General features: G+C 34.7%; 3 protein-coding genes across 4 annotated transcripts in view; 2 read left to right on the forward strand and 1 right to left on the reverse strand.

The window, feature by feature from the left end:
* Positions 1–2,075: 2,075 nt before the first annotated feature.
* On the forward strand, positions 2,076–6,379 carry LOC147837100 (uncharacterized). The gene is made up of 3 exons (XM_087240839.1): positions 2,076–2,131; positions 2,299–2,660; positions 3,357–6,379. Exons 2-3 carry the CDS (start codon positions 2,302–2,304, stop codon positions 3,475–3,477), a joined length of 480 nt encoding a protein of 159 aa, XP_087096965.1. The 5' UTR covers positions 2,076–2,131; positions 2,299–2,301; the 3' UTR covers positions 3,478–6,379.
* Positions 6,380–12,441: 6,062 nt separating this feature from the next.
* Positions 12,442–16,423, reverse strand: gdf15 (Growth differentiation factor-15). Its single transcript, XM_087240838.1, has 2 exons — positions 16,077–16,423; positions 12,442–14,146 (listed from the first exon to the last, which is right to left on the reverse strand). Exons 1-2 carry the CDS (start codon positions 16,375–16,377, stop codon positions 13,398–13,400), a joined length of 1,050 nt encoding a protein of 349 aa, XP_087096964.1. The 5' UTR covers positions 16,378–16,423; the 3' UTR covers positions 12,442–13,397.
* A 9,407-nt stretch (positions 16,424–25,830) lies between these two features.
* Positions 25,831–26,647, forward strand: part of mast3a (microtubule associated serine/threonine kinase 3a) — a 60,618-nt gene continuing 59,801 nt past the window's right edge. For both annotated transcript variants that reach the window (XM_087240835.1, XM_087240836.1), the window contains exon 1: positions 25,831–25,979. In XM_087240835.1, the coding sequence (XP_087096961.1) occupies positions 25,941–25,979 (39 nt within the window). In that variant the 5' untranslated portion in view covers positions 25,831–25,940. The remainder of the gene's footprint in view (positions 25,980–26,647) is intronic.

Here is a 26,647-nt window from a genome sequence, read left to right on the forward strand (position 1 = left end):
ATCTCAAGGCGCCTTACAGATATAAAATGTGCAGCAGAAAGACACACAAGCATGAATGCAAAAAATAAAACACACCAAATAATAATAATAATAATATTAATAATAATAATAATAATAGATCTAAAAATCATATAAAACCATTAAACAAAAAAACATTAAATCAAATAACCACACATTCAACATAGTTTGCTACACTACAGTTTAACAAAAGGCCTATGCTTGTAGTAATACAAAAAGTAATCAATATGGCAAAAAATGTTATATGTGCTTTACCCTGATAAAACCATGTGTTTTTTGTAGGGATAAACGTCAATCCGCAGTCTACCAGAATTTAAATATTTCATTGTTCGTGATGCAGTTTTATTTGCGTGCTAAGATAAACCGTTCTGTGATGTTTAGTTAGGCTGTTGCTTTTTGGCTTGTTAAATGTAGCTAGCACACAGTGAATTAGATCAACATCAACCATTTCAACTCTTGTAAAGTAAACAGTTCAGTGCAAACACATAATATAAGGAAGGAAGTGTTTTACAGCCACTGGGGAATTTTTAAAAGAGAAACAGAAGTTCTGTATAGTTAAGATAACAGTCAGCGAGATGTTTCAAAATCGACAAGCCGACGTGTCTGTCAAGTCATATATCTGTAGTGCTTTAAAGTGCAGATTGTATTATAGCAGCTTCAAAGAGATAAACAGGCAAAAAAAAGCATCAAGTGTATTTAATTAATTTATAATGCTGTTTTCAGTAGCCAAAACATTAAAAGGTTTTGTAATTTGAGTGTTTTAATTTAGAGAATCTTTTTTTTAAATTAATCAATCTATCTATCTATCTATCTATCTATCTATCTATCTATCTATCTATCTATCTATCTATCTATCTATCTATCTATCTATCTATCTATCTATCTATCTATCTATCTATCTATCTATCTATCTATCTATCTATCTATCTATCTATCTCTGAGTTATTTGATTAAAAAAAATTTAGGTGGCAATTTAGCTCTTCCTAAAAATGTGACCTGAAGGTGGAGCTATTGTTTTTACAGGCTAACAAGCTAATTTAGCTCCTGTTTATCTGAGCAAGGCTAACACTGGAAAATCCAGTTTGTACGTTTATTCTGCTAAATTAGGCTAAATATTTAAACACGAGCGTATGTTTTGTTTGATCTGTTTACACAACAGCTTTAAAAAAAACACAATTTCCAAGGAATCCGGCATAATGTTCCTCATGTCATGGATGCAAACTATGCATTTGAGTTAGGGGTTTTCCTAGCTGCTACTGGAAATGTAATATGTAAATGCTAGTCCACTGACAAGTGACTAAACAAGTGACTTGCTGTGAATTTCACATTTTCACATTTTAACCTAAAATAATCACACAAATATCAATCATTTTGAAGGAAAGTGCACTATTTTCAACACCAGGGGGCGATATAAGCTCAATCGATCAGGCGCCATTTGTTGCTTGTTTGATTGATTTGATTTGTTTGTTTATATTATGTGGATATTATTTTGCCCTTTTCTGAAACCGTATACATATTGTACAGTAGTCCCCCTTAAAACTGCGAGCAATGGTATAATTATTGAGTTAACTGGTCTTGCAATGCTAGCATAACTTAGTTCCTATTTTTAACAGAGGATAAAATGTCTATCAGCATAACCAAGAAGATTTGGGTTACTTTCACAAGTTTAGCTTTTTTTCTACTTCAGTTTGAAGCCTTCATCTGGTCAAGCAGCTTTCATTTCTCTATTCATTTTTAGTCGCATTCAGCTATTCTGGCACTGTTACCAGCGTTCATATATTGGATGAACTACTGAAACTCTTTTTGATCATCACTGGATTAAAAGTATGCAACAAATGGCATATTTCATGAATAGATATTTGCATATCATTTATAGCTCATATTAAAATGAACCCACAAACCTCATTTTCAGAACAACTGAATAACTGTTATAGCAAGACAACAGGAAGAATGATTGTGTGTGTGGGGGGGAGGATTTCCAGGTTGCATGACTTCTGAATTGAAAGAGGAACTTTATATGGCTTTCTGTAAAAAGAAACACCAAACGACAGTTTGGCCATTTCTTCCAGCTGTCAAACGGACATAGGTGATATAAGTTCACCTACACATTTTGGTAAGGATATTTCTGTTACCAAAATATTATTTTTTAATTATTTGTATTAACATTTAATTGTTTGATAAATTTCAGCATACATGACGATACTAAAATAATTGTCACTTTATTTTGAGTGTTTGCTTTCACTGTAGATTACAATAACACAATTCATCAATCGTTTTTAGATCATGGATGTAAATCGCACTTGCTCAGGAGTTAATTCTACAGAGAGTTGCACTCCTGAAAACCAATCTTCTGTTGGACTTGCTGTTGGCTTGCCTATATTCTTTGTAATCTTGTTGCTGGCGGGGATAGCAGCACTATTGTGGTTTCGAAGCAGAAAATCAGTTTCTAACGTCGAGTTATCTAATAAACTTAAGAGCCAAGATAACAGCCACATGGATCATTCCAGGGATTCTCCGTACAGTGGATACGCCGGAGGGCCTCAAGCCACACCACAGAGCCCAATCTATGAGAACTTTCAGAGCGGACAGTCCAGTCAGCATCAGTTTCAGAGGAGTGCCGTACAACATGAGGACAAGCACAGGTAAAGGACAAGCTATTTTGATAGTACCCTTTAAAGATCTTATTGACAAAAAGAAAAAAATTGTAATACATCTGTTAAACATCCAGCAGCCATTACACTCTTAAAAATAAAGATACCAAGAACAGTGTTGGCTATACAGTGTTATATTTTGAATGGATGAACCATTTAGTTACACATTTTTTATAGTGGAAGGACAGTTTATAATATTAAGAACACTTTTTCTATAAAGAACAATGTTATTTGGAGGTCGGTTCTCCATGGAACCATCAATGTCAGTAATAAACATTTAATACAGTTTTAAGAGACTCTCTTGCTAACACTTTGTTTTGATGGTCCCTCCAGAACATTATTTTAATAACCTTAACCAAACAGTCAAGTCTACATAATAGCAAAGTTACTAAAGTGAACAGAACATCAAATTAATAACCCAAAATACCTGTGTATCCCAAAAGTCAAATTTAGACTGAGAAACTGGGTGATGATAAAACTGCAAAGTCTTAGAAGTCAAATGGAAATTCCCGCTAAGTTTAATTTGCTGGCTGTTTTGCAAGATCTCGCTGACATCATGAACGTGTGGCAATAGTGGTAACTGTCAGCGAGAGCTACTTGAAAGGAGTTTTTATTTTGTTGTAACATTTGTTGGGTTAACTGCTAGTGGGTTTTCATGAGCTGATTTTCACTTTTGCCCCCATTCAGAGTCCACCAGGCGCACCTGCAGTGTGATCCGCATGATGCAATCTACAGTAACGATCCTGCCCTCTTCCACCCAGATCAGACAGAAATCTCGGAGGATGTTTACATCATGCCAGATGCTTGAACGCCTGACATTGCTTGCTGTCCAGTATTATTTCTTAAAATGTAAAGTAGAAAAATTTGTGCTGGCATGATGTGAAATAGTAAGTCTTTAGTTTCAGAGGGAAAAACCCCATATATAATTTTATCTGAATGGAAATGTATAGGGTGTAGACGTTCTTCTGTTGTATTATAAACACTTTAATAGGGTAGTTCAACCAAAAAAAGGAACATTTACTCGCTGTTTACTCAACCTTAAGTGGTTTCAACCCTTTATGAGTTTATTTCTTATGTTAAACACAAAAGAAGACTGTTGGAAACCGGTAACCATTGACTTCCATTGTTGGAAAACAAATACACTACTATGGATGTCAGTGGTTACAGGTTTGTAAACACCATCTTCTTTGGTGTTCAACAGAAGAAAGAAAATCATAAAGGTTTGGAACCAGTAAAAGAAAAGTAAAGAATGACAGAATATTCAGTTGTGGGTGAACTTTCCCATTAAGATTTGTTTGAAAGAACCACTTACTCTGGATATTCATTCAGTTTTACTTTATTTTACATAAAATAGTTTAAACCTTGAATAAATGTGCTCCAAATATAAAAACAACTTTTAAAGTACAATCTGAACAAACTCTAAAACAAGTTATGATCTTGATCTTTCCAATGCAAACATCTAAAGATTCTTAAATCGCTACATTTACTAAAAAGTTTCTGTGAAACCGATAGAAATGATAAAGAGTTCATGGTAAAAACAAGAACAAATATCTGTCAATGGGCTCTGAAAGTCAACTCAAGTCATTTCTACTGCAATAACCGATATTTGTTTTTGCTTGCTTAACTCAATTTCGTTGTATTTAATAAAAAACAAGACCTAATATCTTTACTTTGCATCTCAAGAAAGTGCATCTTGATTTAAGGAATTTTAGATATTTGTATGGGAACAGAAGAGCAATGTTTTGATCTTGTGGTTGCTTTTTGCAGTGCATGCAACATTTGTAAGATTTTCTGCTCTAATATAAGTCATTTTAAAGGCCTTAAAACGTTGAAGAGTAAGAAAACATTTTTTCCAACATATCATTTTGAACTGAGTGATTGGAATGCCCTCACAAACATTACATCAACCAACCTTTTCTGTATTGACTGAACTCAGTGAGACAGCAAAACATAATCATGACCTGACTGATCACAGTTTAACAGGTGTCTCTGTCCATTTCATGCTGGTACAGACTGGTTTATGCTGGCTTGGTTGACCAACATAGTGTTTTCCTCTAGAAATGCTTGTCTATATTTTCAAACACAGTTTCTTACGTAAATCTGTTACAGTTTCTTCAACAACAAAATGCATTACGACTATTTTATTATTAACAGTAATAAGAAATGTTTCTTGAGCTCAAAATCAGCATAGAGTGATCTCCAAAGGATTATGTGGAAAAAGAAATGTAATATTATTTCACAGAAGTACAGTTTTTGCTGTATTAATGATCAACATCGGTCCACAAACATTCAAAACCCACTAAGCCCAAATTGCAGTAATGGTAGAGAGTGTCCACGTTGTGTAACACGCCACATATTTCATAAGAATCTTTTTTCTCATGCTTTTAAATTTATTAGTTGACTTTAATAATCATCCAGACTGTGTCTTTTTATTTTTATGTCACTGTGACTCATTGAAATCGGCTTTCTTTAGCTACAAATTAGCTGAGATGACTAAACGAAAGAAGTGAAACATTAGACAGTAGGTCAGCTCATATGGCAGTTCGGTGTCAGAATGTCTCAGTGAGAGACGGAGAAAGCTTGACCTAATCATAAACATTTCTCTGAAATGTAGGTTTTTTCAGTTGCTGCATATCCTGTTAACAAGTCACTGTGTCATTTCCCAATCTTAGATCAATGAGATTGTTGATCACATTAAATGAACTTTAATTTACCTCAGTAGTCATGAGAAGGCTATTCTTCCAAATTACATTAGAATTGCATCAGAAACATTACGCTGAGTCAGTCCCATTAAAGGGACAGTTCAACCAAAAATGAAAATTTGCTGCAATGTACTCACGCCGTTAAAAATGTGGATGAATTTCCTTCAGTAGAATGTAAAATTGTGGTCCTTTGTGATTGATGAAATGTGAGTAAATGTTGTCATTGCTACATGGAGGTCTTATGAAGCAAAATGCTTGATTTGAGCAAACACTAAACATTATTACCATTAATCCACATCCGCATGAGTATTGCATAATGTTGTATAATATTGTTAAATGTACAACAATGATGTAAATAATGCTCAGTTTTTTTGTTATAGTCAATTTGCTTTACTTCCTTTAGATCTCGAAGAATAATCAGAAGCCTCAAAAATGATGTTATGTTATGAATAAAACAGATTCAAAAATAACCACATTTTTGCTAACAATCCACTTTAATGTTAACCTGAGGAAGAAGTCAGCTAAATCTTAAGTAAGTTAACAGTAAATGTTCATTTTTTGGTGAACTGTATATTTTAGATGGCAGCACTGCCTCCAGAAGGCCTCAAAAATAAGGCTCGTGTGTGAGAATCATTCCACCACATCTTATATCTTATTATTCTTCCTGACAAACATTTGATTTATGAAATATGCCTGTCATCCTTGTCAGTCAGCGATTAGTTTATCTAACATGTTGACAAACTAGGCTGAAGGAGAAAGTTTGAATAATCATTCATGTCAAGTAGCCATCATTTTCCAAAGAAAGGATTTGTAAATTTGTGGATGTCTCGGCATTTCCTGTATAATTATAAAACTTGTTATCTATTTAAAATGTCTTTGTAAACGTTTCATGTATACGAGGCATTATACATAAAACCCAAAACAGAATAACGTTGAGTACCATATTGTCTTTCTAAAATGGTTATCACAGAATAGAAGTATTAATAAAGTCATATATATAATTTTTAATGAAGTTGCTGAATTGTACTGAAGTGCTGAGTTAAAAATCATCAAAAACTCCTGCTGGAATAAGAAAACAAGTTGTTATGTGTCATGCAATTTATTTTTTAATACAAAAAGCATTTACATCAGCTTATCTCCTGCATGAGAATAACTTCTTTGATGGGGCTTTAATACTACACTGTAAAACCTAATAAGTTAAGGTAACTCAAACCATTTATAACTGATTCTAATGAGTACTGTGAACTTAATCTATTTGAGTAAACAAAGAAATTTGTGCGCAGTAAAGCCATAAAAAATGAAGAGAACTCAAACTAATTGAGTACGGAAAAACTCAATAAGTTAAGGCAACTCAAACCATTTGAGTAAAAAAACTAAATCTATATGAGTACTGTAAACTTACTCTACTTAAGTTGAGGTAATGAGGTAATTATTTATCTCATTACCTTCAACACTGAGTTCAACACTCTTTTCAAATAAGTAAAATTAACTTTCAGTACATTCTGAGTTGACATTTCATTTTATAAAGTTGACTGTTGGGTTTTATAGTGTTATTACACTTAGGCTGATATCAATAGTTCATGAAATAGTTTTATTAATAGGGCCAATATGAAATATGACACATGAGCAATATCACACACGCCATGTATCACATGGATACATATTGAGCTAATACAACTGTTAGATGGTACAATACCTTAGTGTGAGGAAGTATTTCCTTCCCCTGTAGATTCAAGTATTAAGCTGACCGTTTCATAAAACAAAAGCTGATTTAAAAACATTATTTTAGAACTAGTAACAAAAATGTGTTGCATTTGTTCTTTTGAGTTAAATGCATTGTATTAGAGCATAGTGTTATTTATGAGGAAAGATATTGTGGTATATACTTTCTTGTGGTATATACAAACTGTAAAACCTGACAAGTCAACTTAACTCAAACGTTTGAGGAAACCGGTTGCGGCAAAATGTATATATGGGGTGAAGCAGTGGCGCAGTAGGTAGTGCTGTCGCCTCACAGCAAAAAGGTCGCTGGTTCAAACCTCGGCTCAGTTGGCATTTCTGTGTGGAGTTTGCATGTACTCCCTGCGTTCGTGTTTCCTCCGGGTGCTTTGGTTTCCCCCACAGTCCAAAGACATGCGGTACAGGTGAATTGGGTAGGCTAAATTGTCCGTAGTGTTCGTGTTAATGTGTGTGTGTGGATGTTTCCCAGAGATGGGTTGTGGCTGGAAGGGCATCTGCTGTGTAAAAAAACTTGCTGGATAAGTTGGTGGTTCATTCTGCTGTGGCGACCTCGGATTAATAAAGGGACTAAGCTGACAAGAAAATGAATGATATATATATATCAGACTTCTCTTGATGAGGAGGAGCAGCGACTCTACTCCGAACTCCTCTCGGGTGGCAGAGCTCCTCACCCTATCCATAAGAATGTGCCCTGCTGCCCTTTGGGGGGAGTGGGTTGATGTCACGCATAAACTGTAGAGCGGGGGGGCTTGGGGGCACTTCAGATCATTTTGAAAGGGCACTTTCTATCCAAGACTAAAAAGGGCATGTGCACTGCACAGGTTGAGCCCTATGTTTGCACGTGCCTGATTGACCGTATTACTGCTGCCACTGCACCAATCCGCCTGTCAATCTTACGTTTCATCCTTCCCTCACTCGTGAACAAAACCCCGATATACTTAAACTCCTCCACTTAAGGACTTTCTTCCAACCTGGAAATGGCAAACCACCTTTTTTCTGTGTAGCACCATGGCCTCGGACTTGAAGGTGCTGATTCTCATCCCAGCTACGTCACACTCGGCAGCAAACAGCCCCAGTGCATTCTGAAGGTCCAACAGAACAATATCGTCATCTATTAGTAACTTAAACATTTTAAGTTCAGTTGTCAAATATGTATGAGTTCAGTTAAATAAAATTAATTGAATACGAACAACTGTAAAGCTACCCAAACGGTTTAAGGAAATTGATTGCGGCAAATAGTTTATGTTGACAGAACTCAAATGATTGAAAAAAAAGGTTGACTTAGAATATCACTCACCAATTTTAAAATGATTTGATCAGCTGTAGTTTGAAAATATGCTGATCCTTTCTCCTCTAAGGACTTATTATGTGGTCTCTGTAGTAAAATTGTGGATGGACATCTTCAACCATCTTTGCTCTGCTAAATGACAGGCTGATGGATGCTGATGCGCTGTATCTCAGAAATTTTATTTAAAATAAGCACTATCCTTATAAATAAACTGCATAGCAATCTAAACAACTACATTCTCGCCTAAAAAAAGCCTCCAAAGTGAATTATGTTGTCCAACAGCTGCAATATTTGTCAAACTATGAGCTTATTGATCAGCTGTCACTCTATGTTATATAAATTAAAAAAGTTAATTTAAATACAGACAGATAAGAAATGGCAGCAAAACCTTTAGGTTTCTGCTGCTGTAGGCATTCATTAGCTTCAGACACTGACAGACATATAATCTAATCTATGTTAGACACACCCAGAAATACTGGTAGATTTATTTTCTTTAATCCTATTGTTTCCACATTCTTCAGAAGCAGAGAGCAATTCTTGTTTACACCAGATTTTCTTATACTTGATCCAAACATTTAAATCTACTAAAAGTTTAGTTGTTGCATGAGTCGTTTATTCAACTCAAAATAAAATTATATTCATTAGAAGTACACAGAAGTCTACTTCTTTATCACTTTATGTTTACTTTATGATAAGTATGATTATTACTGTTATCATTATTTATGAAATGATAACATAATCAAAACAATTCGGCAGACAAAAAATGTTTACTACAGCAAAATCAAAAAGACAATAAACATTTATGGACAGAAGTTAGAGTACATTGTTGCTGTAACGATTATGTGAAATAATTAAATTATGAACATTATTGACATTGTGATTGTAATTATTATCTATAAAATGATTACATTGTCAAAACAATACAGCACATAATGTATCTAAAAATATTTACCACAGCAAAATCAAAAACACAACAATATTTTATGTACTACAATGCCGCCAGTTACAAAGTATTACGTAAATACTGAGTCACAAATGAACTTGTACTTCGGCTGTGTTTGATTCAGAGATCATTCACCCTCTAGTCAAGGCCAATGACACATATGTGTGTTTTCAAGGCTACAGATCTGGCCTATCTTTATGGATAAATATGGAAAATTGGATGTCATGGATGAATGTCTTTTATGGCATGACCTTACCTTGAAATATTATCTCTGGATGGATGCTGTAAAATATTAAGGTAAAAGACAGTGATTTGAACATCTACGGTTAGGTATGCGTGAATTCATTTTATTGGTCATATGATCTGAATGAGTAATATGGATGACTCACTCACACCATCTATTTTTTACAATTTAATAGCACAAGATGGTAATTTAAATGTGTATTCAAAGCGTTTAACAACAACAGCTTAACCTTGATATCACAGAAAGTATTATAAGGGCATTAGTTACATCTTCAGAACAGATGAATCATCTTTATTGAACACATTTTTATAAACATCTTTATTAGACAACACACATAGACACTCACCAGGCACTTTATTAGGTACACTTTACTAGTGCCGGGTTGGACACACTTTTGCCTTCAGAACTGCCTTAATCCTTCATGGCATAGATTCAACAAGATAATCATCTGCATGATGCGAATTTCCCATTCCACCACATCTCAAAGGTGCTCTACTGGATTGAGGGCTGGTGACTGTGGAGGCCTTTTCAGTACAGTGAACTCATTGTCATGTTGAAGAAACCAGTCTGAGGTGATTCAAGCTTTATGGCATGGCGTGTTATCCTGCTGGAAGTACCTTGCGACTTTGCGATATATTGGCATTGAACAAGTGAAGGTGCCGAGAAGGGGAGGCGATGTTGACAGACTTTTATTACAGAGGGAAGCGTTTTACATTTACACACTAAACACTTTATCCCCGAGAGGTTTGAATTTAGATTTTGATTTAAAATCTTTTTTGTAAGTGTTTGTGCATTCTATATTGTTGTATATTCTTCCCAGAGATGGGTTGCGGCTGGAAGGGCATCCGCTGCGTAGAGACTTGCTGGATTAGTTGGCGGTTCATTCTGTTGTGGCGACCCCGGATTGGTAAAGGGACTAAGCTGACAAGAGAATGAATGAATGAATTGTTGTATACTAAATATGTACATAATGTTTTTTGCCCCTAGGTCTACTGGCTTTGTTTGAGTGATGTGATTTTGTGCAGGTGTGATGTGCTATATCTATCTAGCCTATAGAATACTGTCTCCGAGGAATTCTATAGTGAGAATTTGTATTTGTATTTTAAATGTCTGTTTGTAATTGTATTCATGTTTTTCACATTGTTTAAGATGTATATTATTGTATGCAATTGTTCCTGTTTACCGGCTTGTTAGCTGATTGTGATAATTGACTGCAGGTGCTGTGTAGAGCTGTTTGTCTATTTCTGGAGGACTTCCATTTACAACGCTTTACCTGATGAAGACCATGTCGGTCGAAACGTAGTGTTTTTGTAATTTTGACTAATAAAAATTTTTTGAGAGCTAAAGTGGCAGTGTGCCGACCTACTTTGAATCTTTTTATCCTGCTGGAAGTAGCCATCAGAAGATGGGTACACTGTGGTTATAAAGGGACATGGTCAGCAACAATCGTCAGGTAGGCTGTGATGTTGACACGATGCTCAACTGGTTCTAATGGGCCCAAAGTGTGCCACGAAAATATCCCTCACAACATTACACCATCACCAGCATGAACTTTTGACATAAGGCAAGATGGGTCCATGCTTTCATGGTGTTGATGCTAAATTCTGACTCTACCATCTGAATAAATCGAGACTCATAAGACCAGGCAACTTTTTCTAACATTCTATTGTCCAATTTTGCTAAGCCTGTGCCAATTGTAGCCTTTTCTGTTCTTAGCTGACTCCAGTGGCACAGCAGTGACAGCAGTGGCACCTGGTGTGGTCTTCTGATGCTGTAGCCCATCTGCCTCAAGGTTGGACATGTTGTGCGTTTAGAGATGCTCTTCTGCATACCTTGGTTGTAACGAGTGGTTATTTGAGTTCCTGTTGCCTTTCTATCAGCTTGAACCAGTCTGGCCATTCTCTTCTGACATCAACAAGGCATTGCACTCACAGAACTGCCGCTCACTAGATATTTTCTCTTTTTCTGGCCATTTTCTATAAACCCTAGAGATGGTTGTGCATGACAATCCCAGTAGATTAGTAGCTTCTGAAATACTCAGACCAGCCAGTCTGTCACTAACAACCATGCCATGTTTAAAGTCACTTACATCACCTTTCTTCCTCATTCTAATGCTCAGTTTGAACTGCAGCAGATTATCTTAACCATGTCTACATGCCTAAATGCACTGAGTTGCTGCTATGTGATTGTCTTATTAGAAATTTGCATTCACGAGCAGTTAGACAGGTGCCCCTAATAAAGTGGCTAGTGAGTGTATTTGTCTATATTTTATCTGTGTGTACTTTGTATTCCTTACGTTTAGGGCCAACTGTCCATAAATGTATAATAATAACAGTACTTTTTGACCTCGTGGGGACAGTTTTGGTCCCCATGAGAAAAACAGCTCATTAATCACACAGAATGAAGTATTATGAAAATCTAAAATGCAGATTGTTATGAAGGATATAAGTTGGATTATAGAATATACAGTTTGTTTACAGTATAACAAAAATCAAGTCTATTAAAAGTCTAATAAATGTGCTATATATTTTTTTCAAAAATGAAACTTACAAGTAAAATAAAGACAGTTATTCAATTTCTTTAACCGGCACCTATTTTACTCCTTTTACAAGATGTAAGATAAGCCTTTGGTGTCTCCAGAAATGTGTCTGTAAAGTTTCATCTCAAAATACCCATTATTAGCCTCCAGAATCTGCCAATTCTGATGTCTGAGTAGTGTAGCTGTTTTTGTGGCCTGTGGCTTTCAATGCAATTTAATTGCGGTGTGCATATCTGCTTCTCATCATGCGTTACGTCAGATAAACAGCAGTCAGTGATAGAGACAGACACAGATGAAGCTGAAATACAGCTCATTAGTCAAAAATACCAAGAAAGTTTATTTGATGTATTTGTGGTCTAATTTATTCAAGCCTTTCTGAAATGATGAGTCACACACAAATGCCATTTGCAGTACAAACAAACACATATGCGTGCTTACTGACACCATGCGGCTGTGATAATTATAGTGGTTATGAATTAGATAATGATTTTACTGTCTTTATTACAAACATGCTCCGTTTTAAAAAAGTTTGAATCTTATAAAACATATAAAAATCACATAGAATTGGAACAAATATTTTAATCCCAGTTGATTTGCAAAAAAATGTTCTGTGGACATATGTATACATAATTTTATGGAGACATGGCACCTGTCAATCAAATCAGTGGGCATCACATTGCGATGGGCCTCAAAGTCCCTGGGATTTGATCCTGTTTTAATGTCAGGAAATTTAAAAAAGAGAGAGAGACCTGCTGTGTTTATATCACTCCAATATGACAGTGAACACACACACAGTTCAGTCCAAACAGCTTACAAAAGTTAATTGTCATCATAGACGCCCTTTAAATATAAACATAAAATTAAAAACTAGTTCAAACTGTTAAAAAAAAACGACAATATTTAATTCATACTAAAATAACACTGGTGAAACAATTCACTCATTTTCATTACACATCCATACTAAAAACACAAATGACCTTTATTAACAATCATTCACAAACACAAAACATTTCCTCAGTTCAGCACAATGACAAACAAGCGAGAACGGTACAAAACATTTCAAATAAATTAAAATAAATAGTCTGACATTGCAGTTTACCTCATGTCAGTCATATGAAATACACATTAAACACCTCAGTGTTCGCTTAAAAGCAGGTGTCATTTGTTTTCCAAACTATGCATAATAAAGCAAAGGAATGTAACCAAATGAGTGTAAGAATGTTCGAGACTCACTTTCAGTTCACAAGTTAATGCCCTGCACATGTGGCGGTTTCATGCACAGTGGCATTTATTAACTATCAAATCATTAAAAGGTGTCAACTTCAACTTTCCACGGCTGTCGTAGTGCATAAGAACCATCGGCTCATAGGCAGCCGGTACACAGCAGGGCCCGTGTGTTATTCCTTTGGACATGAGATGCAAACGCGACTTAACCTGAGTATGCATACTAGCAGGTTTATAATTATGAGGACAGGATCCATCACAGTAGTGCATGGTGTAGCCGGAGGGAGCGATAATCCAGTCTGACCAGCCAATTTCTTTAAAGGAAACGTTCAATGAATTGCGTCTGCAGTGTCCTTCATCCTCGACGCTTTCTTCTCTGGTAGACAAAGCTCTCTTGTTTCTCCTCACTGTTTGGTCGAGTTGTAAAATAAAGCGAGGCGTGGAATGTGTGCTCACTTCTTGTTTTCTGAGGAGGCAAATTTCCACAACTAAAAGCTCAGCACTTGTGTCTTTGAGCCAATTCTGCACCGCAGAAGTTAAATCCAGACTGACTTCCCGAGAAATCGAGTCTCTGGTGTGAAGTATCGTGTCAGTATGAAAAGCAGGGGGTTTGTGTATTCTGACCACAATGTCCTTTGATAGCCACGGCTGGCCGTGTGCTGTTCTGTGCACGTGCGGCCTCTTGATTTGCATTTTGGCATGTTGAAGGTTTGTTGCAGATCTGACGCGCGAGTTCTTGTGGAAAGCAGCTCTGATCCACTGCTGACTGGAGTCCGTAGAGGAATTCAGAGGTTGCACTGGAGAATTAGTAAAGGAAGCGAGTTAATTGGAGAATGCAAAACAAACGTGGCATGCATGATACACTCTAAAGTGGTGGTCCAGAGTGTATTTTTAAGGCTTGGTTGTGTTTATAAGATGCAAAGCAATGTGTGCTCATGCTTCCCTTGTGAAAAATCATGCCTGTTTTCCATATATCTTACTTTAATGATACTCAGCTAACATGAAAACGACAATCATATTTCCTAGTTTTTCCAAAAGCCCGCCCTCAAGAGGCTCTGATTAGTCAGCTAACGTGCTAATGTGCTGTGATTCACAAATCAGCTCCATGCCACCAAGCGTCTCTGCTACAACATTCCAGCATATACAGCCACGCCTCTTTACTGTGCAGAGTGTATGATCGTAACCAGAAGGATTTATGACATTAATAACTCGGTCGTATTTTTTTGTAGTCCCCAAACTTCGTTCGCTGTAGGCTTTGCTGAGTTAACTCTGTAATAGCCAATGTCTTCCTTTGCATTAAACTTTGAGGATCTTACATTTAGAGATGTTGTTTATGTTCACACAGCTACATTACACATCAACTAAAGTTTGAAATATGATACCGTTGTAGATCACCCCTTTAATATGCATGCATAAATAAATACAAACATGCTAAAAAAGTCTATACATAATACATTAAACTGACTTCAATTAAGTTAAAACATAGTTAACTTATTTTAGGTAAATCAACATAAAAAAACATATTTGGCATGCAATCCCATGTTAAAATTACATGTAAAACGCAGTGTAATTGAACAGTGAAGTAGCTAAAAAAGTTTTTTTTACTAAATTTGAGATTTTCTACATAAAAATTGCGTTTATTTCAGTGTTTATTTGCCAATTGTACTAGCCTCTTCTAATGAAAATAGTTTTTATACACTGTAAAAAATGATCTCGGTTGCCTTAAATTTTTAAGCTGAATCAAATTAACCTTATGAGTCCACTGAACTTATATTATGTTAAGCTGACCTAAAACTTATAAAGTTTAATTAGTACATGATTAACTTTGTTTAATAACAACAATTAGTGTACATTGGTGTACATATACATTTTGTTATATAAAAGATAAATATATAAAATGGAAATCTTATTACATTTAAAATATTTTAAAATGAGTAAAAAAATATTTGATATATATATATATATATATATATATATATATATATATATATATATATATATATTTTTTTTTTTTTTTTTTTTTATAGCTCACACCCTATAAAAAATCTGTAAAATTAAGAAAATATGACCTATAGTGGTATTAGTTTTTAATTATGTAAATAATAAATATTACAATTGTTGGTTTTAATTGGTAAATATAATCTAAATATTAACTATATTAAATATAAATATCATCAATATTTTGAAACATTGCAGAGCTCTTTTAATGTTTAATTATTATCCAAAGCAATGTGTCTGTGTTTGTGCTGCTTCATGTGCTTTAGGAGGACATGTTTGTAAAATGACATGTGTTTGTCCTAGGTATTACAATACCTCGTGTCCTCATAATTAAAATACTTAAAAATCAGACTAAACAGGTTAATCACACTCAATCACAATGCACACTCAAATTTTGACAGATTTCCTGTGCGGGTTGGGTTTAGGAGTAGGAGTAGAGTTATTGCAAGGCAATATAACAACAGTATAAAATACATTATAGCTATAGAGAACACTCATAAACTCAATATTGTAATATATTTTGTTTCTGTATGTATATATATATATATATATATATATATATATATATATATATATATATATATATATATATATATATATATATATATAAATTGTGCAAATACAAATTTGATGTCCTCAAATACATTTAATTTTACTCCACACACACAATAGTTGAATTAATTAAAACAATTACACTGTTTTAACTTCACACAATCATTACCAGCTTACCTGTTGTAGGAAATAGCACTGTGGAGGCTCTTCTTGCCGTCTGAGTCTCCTGCTCTTCACTTGCATTTCCTTTCAGCAGTTGTCCAATCCTTCTATACTGCCGATACATCCTGACCAGATCCTGATGGGAAGCTCTTCCTCCAGGCCCCGGCGGTGCCTCCATCCCGAGGTACTCCAGAATAATGCTCTTCAGAGCTTCCAGCTGAAGGCCCTTGTATGTTTCTTCAAGCGGCGTAGACTCTCTCAGACAAGAGCTAAAAATAACAGCCCCGACGGAAAGCAGAAAGACTGAGTTCTGCATGGCAAGCTCTTTTTGTTAGTGCCGTCTTTGTGTTGGTCAGTGCAATGAATGACATTCCAGACATGCTTTCATTTATACAGGTGCAGGCCACGCCTCACCCAACTCATCTACACCCACACTGAAACCACACGTTCCCTCGCCAATGACATCATGTCAATACGACTTTAGAAGAGTCCTGTCTCCCCAAATGAAGTTCATCCTGGACTTGGGACTTTGGTCCTGCATGCGCACACACACACACACACACACACACACACACACACACACACACACACACACTTAATGCACTAAATGCATTGGCACTTTTTGTTTAGCATCAATATTATTTAATGCGTTCAAACATCTTCAATGTTTGATAATATCTATACACATACATAACCGTGATGTCATAAGACATAAAGGTCATGAAAGATAAGCATGGTATGAGAGTTTTAAGTTCTATTCCTGTACTATGATTCTGCATTTTGAAAGATATGAATTCTTAATTGTCTTATAGTCTGATCTTGTTTTTTATGGTTTTCATATTTTAAAATATTTGGTTTACATGATAAAAAGGTCAAATCATATTTAAGGATAATGTCATTCTTTAAGACATGTTTAAAATATAACTATTTAATGCATAATGAACTAACATGAGCATAAATTACTAACACACGAAAGCTGTAAATACTCAGTGTTACCTAATATTAACAAGTGAGAACTCATAAAGTGTTGCCATGAAATTTATGGACTTTTTAAACTTCTCTCAATTTTATGTCTTGCCCAAACTTATATGTTTTTAGTTTTTGTAAAGAACTTTGCTCAACCACTTCCCCATCATTCTCCCTTTCTTTTCAAATGGGATGGTGGGGCAAATCAATGATTAGCATGGGCTAACTTTGGCCTGCGGGCCCAAGTTTCAGCATCTCTGATTTATAACATTTTGTATTCTTATCAATTCTTATTGTTGTTATTTGTTATTATTACTATTTCTAATAATAATTTGTATAATTTATTATTATTTTTTATTCTAAATGCACTGTGAACTATAACATGACCATGAATAACTAACATAATATCTATATATACAGTTGAAGTCAGAATTATTAGCCCCCTTCAAATTTCTTTTTCCTTTTTAAATATTTCCCAAATGATGTGTAACAGAGCAAGGACATGTTTACAGTATGTTTTATAATATTTATTCTTCTGGAGAAAGTCTTATTTGTTTTATTTTGGCTAGAATAAAAGCAGTTTTTAATTTTTTTAAATCCATTTTAAGGACAAAATTATTAGCCCCTTTAAGCTATTTTTTTCATAGTCTACAGAACAAACCATTGTTATACAATAACTTGCCTAATTACCCTAACCTGCCTAGTTAACCTATTTAACCTAGTTGAGCCTTTAAATGTCAATTTAAGCTGTATAGAAGTGTCTTGAAAAATATCTAGTAAAATATTATTTACTGTCATGATGGCAAAGAGAAAATAAATCAGTTATTAAAAATTAGTTATTAAAACTTTTATGTTTAGTAATGTGATATGTTGAAAAAATCTTCTCTCTATTAAACAGAAATTGGAGAAAAAAATAAACAGGGGGGCGAATCATTCTGACTTCAACTTTATATTTTACATATTAGTAACAATACAGAGGTTATAATAAAATGATGATGTTCATTAAAACAATTAAAATGCTCATAAGGACATTGTAAAATCCTGCAAGATCCGAGATTCAGCGCTCAGCATACTTGAGTACACCCCATTTAAAAAAAAAGAATATTTTTATCCATTTCTCAGTGAATATAGGCCAGGGGTGTCAAAACTCTGTCCTGAAGCTAGGGCCGGTGTTCTGCATATTTTAGTTCCAACCCAAATTAAACACACCTGAACCAGCTAATCAAGCTCTTTATAGGTGGAAACTTTAAGGTAGCTGTGTTAAAGGACGTTGGAGGTAACTATGCAGAACACCAGCCCTCCAGGCCCGAGTTTGGACACCCCCGATATGTATTTTGGTGTATTTAAACAAAGCAGATTTATTAAACAGATATTTTTATTAAAATAATATTTTTGTCACCAAACATGTTTAGAAACTGAAAGATAATGCAATTAAATTTAAGCAAAATATTGCAAAAAAAAAATTACAACCTACAAAATTTCAACTAAATTTTTCAATGTTTTTGCCTCTCTTGATTTTTCCTCTTTTTAAAATTTGCATTTAATATTTTTCTATAACATATAAATTTGGTTGTACTAGATTTTGGACCGTAATCATAAGTTACTTTGTTAGATAAGCTCCAGATTTGGCTTCAGTACTGACTAATCTAATGGATATGCACAACTACAATATTGTATAGCTTCCTATTAAAAAAAATGAATTTAAAAAGATAGATTTGTGAGGGGTGTACTTATACATGCTCAGCACAATTTGTCAAACAATTGTCAGCAGTTGAAAAAAATCTCACTGAAGTAAAATAAAGCACGACAGACCTAAACAAAACTCAAGTCAAATAATTTGCATAAATGCCAAAGCTTTACTAGTCACGTGTTGTGCATCACATGGTCGGATGAGACTTCTGAGGTAAAAAGTATGTGAAAGGTTTTTAGGTATGTTTCAAACAAACACTGCGGCATTCATGCTGTCACAAAGCCAAGAGCGCCGCTGTGAGTCATTGATTTGGAGCCAAACAAAATTATGACTCTATTTAAAATATGTAGGAAACTTGCCATATAATCTCAACACACACCCAGAATGACCTTTTTTGAGAACACACCACATGTTACATCAGACAAAGTACGTTTAATGACCTAAATATAGGGTAAACTTGACACTCTTGCTGTGACACTGGTTGCCACTGCAGCAGGTTAAAGGGCACGTTTGAGTGTTTTCAAATGTGCCCCGTTGTCAGGTTTGTCCAGTTCATTTACTACTGAATTACAAAAATAGACACTTACACCGAATTCCAAGATTGTGTAAACTACATAGGAGCCCCTGCCAGATTTAAATCACAGATAAACTAGCCTTTCTGATAATACATGCCAATGACGACACTGTGATGGTATTTTGCGTAAGCGTTTCAGCTAAGAACGTAAAACATTTTATGCGTTTGGAGTAAAAATGTTTAAAAATCACTTCGGTTTTTGAAAACAATACCCCTGTCGTGTCGACTTGTGTACAGTCGCTTTTTTTTTTTTTTTTGAAAATGGCAATGTCATGACTTTTATCATGATATATGATATCATCCCAATATTCACATAAACTGCAAAAAGGTTACATTTACGGGTTTAGGAACTACATTTCTGAGTGTTCCTTTATTGCAGGGGTCACCAATCTCGGTTCTGTAGGTCCGGTGTCCTGCAGATTTTAGCTCCAACCCTAATCAAACACACCTGAACAAGCTAATCAAGGTCTCACTAGGTATACTTGAAACATCCAGGCAGGTGTGTTGAGGCAAGTTGGAGCTATACCCTGCAGGGACACCGGCCCTCCAGGACCAGGATTGGCGACCCCTGCTTTATTGTAATCAGTAAGAAATGTGTCTGTAGTAATATGAACAGAATTTGAATGGAATCATTAACTAATACCAAGAGTTAAAAACAAACAGCTGTTTTTTATAAACAGAAGTTAAATGGTAATGTTAGCTTAATTAACAATTAGCTCTATTAAATCAAACAGTTAGGATTTTTATTTGAATGAGTTATAAAGTGTTAAATAAGAAATTACTATAGCTAAGTATAATGCATTCTTTACAAATGATTATTTAATCATCAGTTTAGTTTAATCTTAACATCATGAGCATTATTGTAAAGCATTAACAAACAATAGGCCAATACAAATAAATAATAATTTCTGTTGTAGACCAGATTAACATATGCACATTTTTTTAAGTAAAATTCTTTTGAATCTTCAATCATTTTGTTCTGTGATGAATATAAAATCTGAAATATAAAAGGCACTCTAAATGTTAAAATAATAACTATTCAAATTATCTTAAATTGAAGTGTCTATCATAACAACATCATCCATGTTCATTATCACAATACATTGTGTTATTGAATACCTGCACATGTACATTTTATGCATAAGTACTTGCCAATTGAATGAAAAATGGCAGACAACAAGAATATTTAAGTGGTGTTCATTTACAAAAATTCATTGCCGATATGTGGCCTAGCATACAGTCACAATATAGTATTTATAGTTATTTTCATTGATAGTGACAGGGATTGCTTTGACAATGTTGACCTCATTTAAAAAAAAAAAACAAAGGAATTTCCCCCCCAGATTTAGCACATCATTGCCATGTAAACATACCCTTAATGATAGGACAGCCACACGAAACAGGGCAGTTGTGTGATTGCATAAGTAAGGGTTAATCAGGTTTGCTTCACGTTTTCTTAAAAAAGTGACGCCAAAACATTTCAATCGCCCTCTGGTGGTTATAAAGTGCTTAAACCACAGGTGTTAAATTCAGTTCCTTGAGGGCCACAGCTCTGCACAGTTTAGTTCCAACCCTAATTAAACACACCTGATCAAATTAATTAATTATTTAAGTGCTTTAGCATTGTTTGATACCTACAGATAGGAGCATTAAAGCAGGGCTGGAACTAAACTCTACAGGGCTGTGGCCCTCCAGGATTTGAGTTTGAGACCCCTGGCTCAAACCAAGTAAATCAATCAATCAATCAATCAATCAATCAATCAATCAATCAATCAAATTGCTATTAAAATATTTCTTCAGGCTTGATTTCTGTTATTTTAGGTAGTTTTTTCGTTACGTCATATGTTTGTTGTTATTAAGTGAATTCTACAATATGTGGTTTGGTGTTTTGATTGTGTACTTACAGTTTGGGTGTTTTTGATAATAATAACCAGTAACTAAGGTTTTATTTCTAGCAACTGTACTATTTAAGGTACTATTTACTTTTAGTGTTTGCCCATATGTCTCCCTTTGGTCCACATTATTTAAGATTTTGAGGAACTGAAGGTTTAGGTCTAACATAATACACTGTCTGACACTTTCAAATTTCAGACAGTGTTTTGGGTGAAGATGAATATAAATAAATGTGTCCCTCTAGTGGAAGCTTTGAAATACTACAATATGCAACATTTCATTTTACATGAAGGGATTTGTGAACTACAAAACTTTTCATTTTTTAAATTCTGGACATTAGATGTACATGTACGTCATCTGAAAACTGCAACCAAATAAGTGTTTGTTCCCTTGTATTCCTTTAATAAATAAATATTTATTAATGAATTAATTTTCCTTTGGCTTTGTCCCTTATTTATCAGAGGTCACCACAACCATCAACTATTCCAGCATATGTTTTAAGCAGCGAATGCCCTTCCAGCCACAACCCAGTACTGGGAAAGACACACTCATTCACACATATACACTACGGGCAATTTAGTTTATTCAATTTACTTACAGTGCATGTCTTTGTACTATGGGGGAAAACCAGAGCACCCAGGGAAACCCACACCAACATAGGGAGAACATGAACAACTGACCCAGCTGACTCGAACCAGCGACCTTTTTGTTGTGAAGCGACAGTGCTATCCACTGAGCACCGTGGTTATAAATAAATATTGAAGTTGACAAAGTAGAATCACTGCAATCACAGATTTTTTTCAAATAAAATATCAATAAATCAATTGTTAAAACGTTGTGTTTCAAAACTAAAGATGACCCTCATTTGCTAGAGAGCTTCATGACATTAATGAATGTCAAAATAAACATATTAATGTCATGACATTAATAAATTATGGATTGGGAGGGAAGCGGGGAAAAGTTCAGCCTCAGAAGCTGGATATCATGCTCAAACTTAACTCTAACAAGCACAAATGATCCTGCCTTTGTTCCAGAAACACAGTGCTCCAGACGCTATAATAGGAAGAGACAAAAAGCAGTCGACTGTAAAGACTGCACTCCCCTTCATTTACCACAACAAATAACCACACACACACACACACACACACACACACACACACACACACACACACACACACACACACACACAAATTTAACAAACAAATAAATCAATAAATACTTTAAATGAGACTAAATTCAAGCATTTGGTTTATTGAAACACTTTATGTGTTGACTCAAAAGCATTTAAATGCTCTGAGCACATACATTGTACAATTACAATAGCACTTCTTGTGTGTGTTGCCTGTTCTTGTTGAATTGCTGAATGCCTTCTGGACAAAAGCATCTGCTAAATGTTTAAATGTAAATGTTATGAATATTAAAAACATCAGAGATTTCATGTTCACTTCAAAACCATTTAGAGACTGTGTTTTGTGCATAAAAGTAGAGCAGACTAAGACAAAGAGCGACTCATGCAGGGTTGTGATGTTGTTTCAATCAATGTTCCATTGTTACATAAAAGCATTGTGGTGCCACTTGGTGACAGACAATAATCAATCAGCAGACTATATCTCACATGACTGATAGTGCCAGCCTAAATGCCCAATTAATCCCGTATTGCTCCTAAAAATGAATACACTGTTAAGAATTTCCTGTAGAATGTATTGTAACTTACTGGCAGCAGTTCGCTAGTAACTTATTGTAAATCAGTTACAGCTAATATACTAATTTACATTTACAGTACCATTTATCTTGCTGTATATGTGTTTACAGATTTATATGTATATCTTTAATGCAAAATATACAGTACTTTTTTCAATGCAATTTTAAAACACAGCAACATAACTGCATAAAATTACAGTTAAACTACAAAAATCATTATTAGTGTATACTCCGTTAGACAAATTGCAAAACCCAACTACATGTTTCATAATTTAAAAGTCCACTGCATATTAAAATTGACATGTCATGACTCAAATACATGACAGAAATAAACACACTGACAATAATTCTTGGAAATTTATCTTGGGCGCTTCCAATATTGAATATAAAATCACGTCCTGATGTTTTGACTTGACCCTAAACAATAACACTGTGTATTTGCAAGTGAAACAATATAATAGGCAGAAAGAAATCTGTAAATTAACTATACACAACCTGACAAGAGCCTTGTCGCCAAGTTTTTTAACTTGACTTCTAGTTGATCGTTTGGTATCAGAAGTGGCTTATTTGAAAGACAAAGGCCTTGATTATGCTTATTTTACTAAAAAAAAACTGATCATGCCTTAATTTTTAATTATTTAATTAGAACAGGAAGGCCTGACTTAAACAAAAATCATCTAACAAAAATAATGTACTGTACATAGAACATAAAGTCATGATGCAGTGGAAAAAGAATTCATATTGTGTATATGACTCCTATAAGCTTGGAGGACTGTATCCATACATCTCTTCAATGACTCAAATAACTTATTAATAAAGTCATCTGGAATGGCAAAGATAGTGTTCTTGCAGGACTCCCAGAGTTCAACAAGACTCTTTGGATTCATCTTCAATGCCTCCTCCTTCATCTTACCCCAGACATGCTCAATAATGTTCATTTCTGGTGACTGGGCTTGCCAATCCTGGAGCACCTTGACCTTTTTGCTTCCAGGATCTTTGATGTGGAGGCTGAAGTAAGAATCTTGGGTCCATGTCGGTTCCAAAAGATCTTCTGCAGTATTTGTGATGAATGGGGTGCAGTTCAACAGATGATTCATCTGAAAAATCTACCTTATTTACTTTTCCAAATGATCAACTACAAGTGAAGTTATTATATGTTGCTCTTACAACTGGGTTAAACGACAACAAAAGACTTTTGTCAGGTAGTGTATGATTCTTCTATACTTTTAAGGTAAAGTAAACCAAATAAATCAACAAAACCAATAAACTAAACACACATCCTTTAAATTTTGACTAACATCAATACGATTAATTTTATGTGACAGGGCTTAGTCAAATATACATGGTTGAATTGTAAAAAAATCGATTTTTTAATGGGGGTTTTGTAGGTAATCGTACACACCATATATCTAATTTGAAGACAACATTTCCCATAGTTAAAAAAATTAAAGCTGTATTAAAATAATGATTTCTAAAGTTGTTTTCATTGTCTGGCCTGATGAATTGGATCGTTCATTTAAAGCAGCTGATTTATTAAAAAAGTGCATCTAAACCAATGACCACAAGTATGAATATCTGTTTTAATGGAATTCAGATGTAATACATCAGTAATGTTGTCATTATTATTTGATGATAATATAGTGTATAGAGTGTGGTCCCAGCCTGGCCTCTCTTACTGTGGTCTTGAGCAGTCACTGGCCCATAGAAATGGATAATTAATTCAAATGACTCATTCAAAACGTCTATATAATTTAGAAACAAATAGCATGGTGGAAACTGCATACTATCTGAGTAGATATTAGATTTAAAATAACTTAATTATCATTAGAAAACCTTCCGGTCTCATTGACTTTCCAATATTTTTAGCCATTTTAAGACATCACGATTTGCTGCTCAATGTTGCAAATTCACTCATTCATTCGTTTTCCTTCAGCATAGTCCTTCATTTATCGACTATTCTGGTATCCGTTTTACGCAATAGATGCCCTTCCAACAGCAACCCAGAACTGGGAAACACCCATACACTCTAACATACACACACATTCATACACTACTGCCAATTTAGTTAATTCAATTTACCTAAAGCACATCTGTTTGGACTGTAGGGGAAACCAGAGCACCTGGAGGAAACCCACGCCAACACAGGGAGAACATGCAAACTCCACACAGAAATTCCAACTGGCCCAGATGCGATTCGAACCAGCGACCTTCTTGATGTGAGGTGATGGAAAATTGTATTTTCTTATCATATCATATTATTTTATTATATTTTTTATGTACTGTCATGAAAACAATTTGCAAAGTGAGTATGAGTATGAATATTATTGCTATTTCCACGTTGAATAAACACAAACAATCATAATAAAAAAACTGGCAAAAGAAAATGTAGATAAAATATTTTGATTACATGATACATGTTAAATACACTGACTAATTCTGACATAAAGAAATCATGATTTTTGTCGACATAAGACATCTTTTTACAGAAAATAGCCTACTGTATTGTTATGTATACCTTTTGTGATCTATGAAAATACGTAACACATTTTATAAATAATCAAAATTCAAACAGTTTTTTTTTTACCCTTGTGTCTCTTACAATAGGATACGGAGTTCTGATTGGACAATCGCGTTATTCAGTTCACAATTTATCCAATAGTTGTAATGTCTCATTTGCATATCATTACATAAAGCACGATGCTATTCATCTAAATGGGATGATAAGACAGTTGTTTTACACAGAAGAAATGTGCTTTATCAAATACTTTTTTGAAAAACAAACGAAATACTTACATCCAGATTCACATTGTAGACTACACTTCTCGACACAACAACAACCCGACTGACGTCGCCTCCGCCTTAATTGCACAGATTGGCGTGTTGTGATTGGTTGCTCGCAGACTCTCTCTCATCCTCTGGTCAGGTGACAGCGAGCTCGCTGCCTCAGGGATGGACTGGGTGACTAGAAACTCGGTTAGAGATCTCATGAGTCAAACACATGCATCACTGCGAGATGGGTTAAATTAACTACTGGAAACCTACAAAAATACGCATAATGGATGAGCCAAATATACTTCGGCGGCGTGGTCTGCAGGTAAGAGTGACTGTGCGCGAGTCAAGTTTTATTAATTTAGTAGATGATATGAAACATAAAGCCAGTGGTTCAGGAGTATCAGTCAGCATGTGATATGTTTCTTTTTTGTATCTTTGTTGGTTTCACTTATTAATATCATGCGTTAATCCGTTTGTTTGTACACATTGTTGAGAAAATAGTGTAGTAGTGTTTTAAATGGCTTGCATTGACGTGACGAGAAGCGTTGAAAATAAACTCTTTTGTTTACATGCCTTATAAATATGTTTTCATATCCGTAACATTAAATAAAAATGCTGTTTTATGCCCGTTTTCATTTTTACAAAGCCAGATGAAGTCAACACGTTTCAGCAGCAGTTGCCATGGTGATTATGGCATTTGTTATGCCCTGTTTATGATGGAAAGACGGGTCTTTTCTCCTTGATGCACGATGCTCCCGATGAAATGTTTGTGTGCATGTTGTTTTTTCGTGCATGTTATTTATTTTATTTTCTCTAATGGTGCTTATTATTATATTTGTATAGTGCTCAGCATATATACGTTTATTTTTTAAATTCATATTTTTATTATTATTTTTATTATTATGTTTGTGCTTATACATTAGATTAGTCAGTACTGAAGCCAAATCTGGAGCTTATCTAACAAAATAACTTATGATTATGGTCTAAAAA

This window comes from Danio rerio, chromosome 2 (genome assembly GCF_052040795.2).
Source record: "Danio rerio strain M-AB ecotype USA chromosome 2, GRCz13ab, whole genome shotgun sequence".
Classification (NCBI taxonomy): Eukaryota; Metazoa; Chordata; class Actinopteri; order Cypriniformes; family Danionidae; genus Danio; species Danio rerio.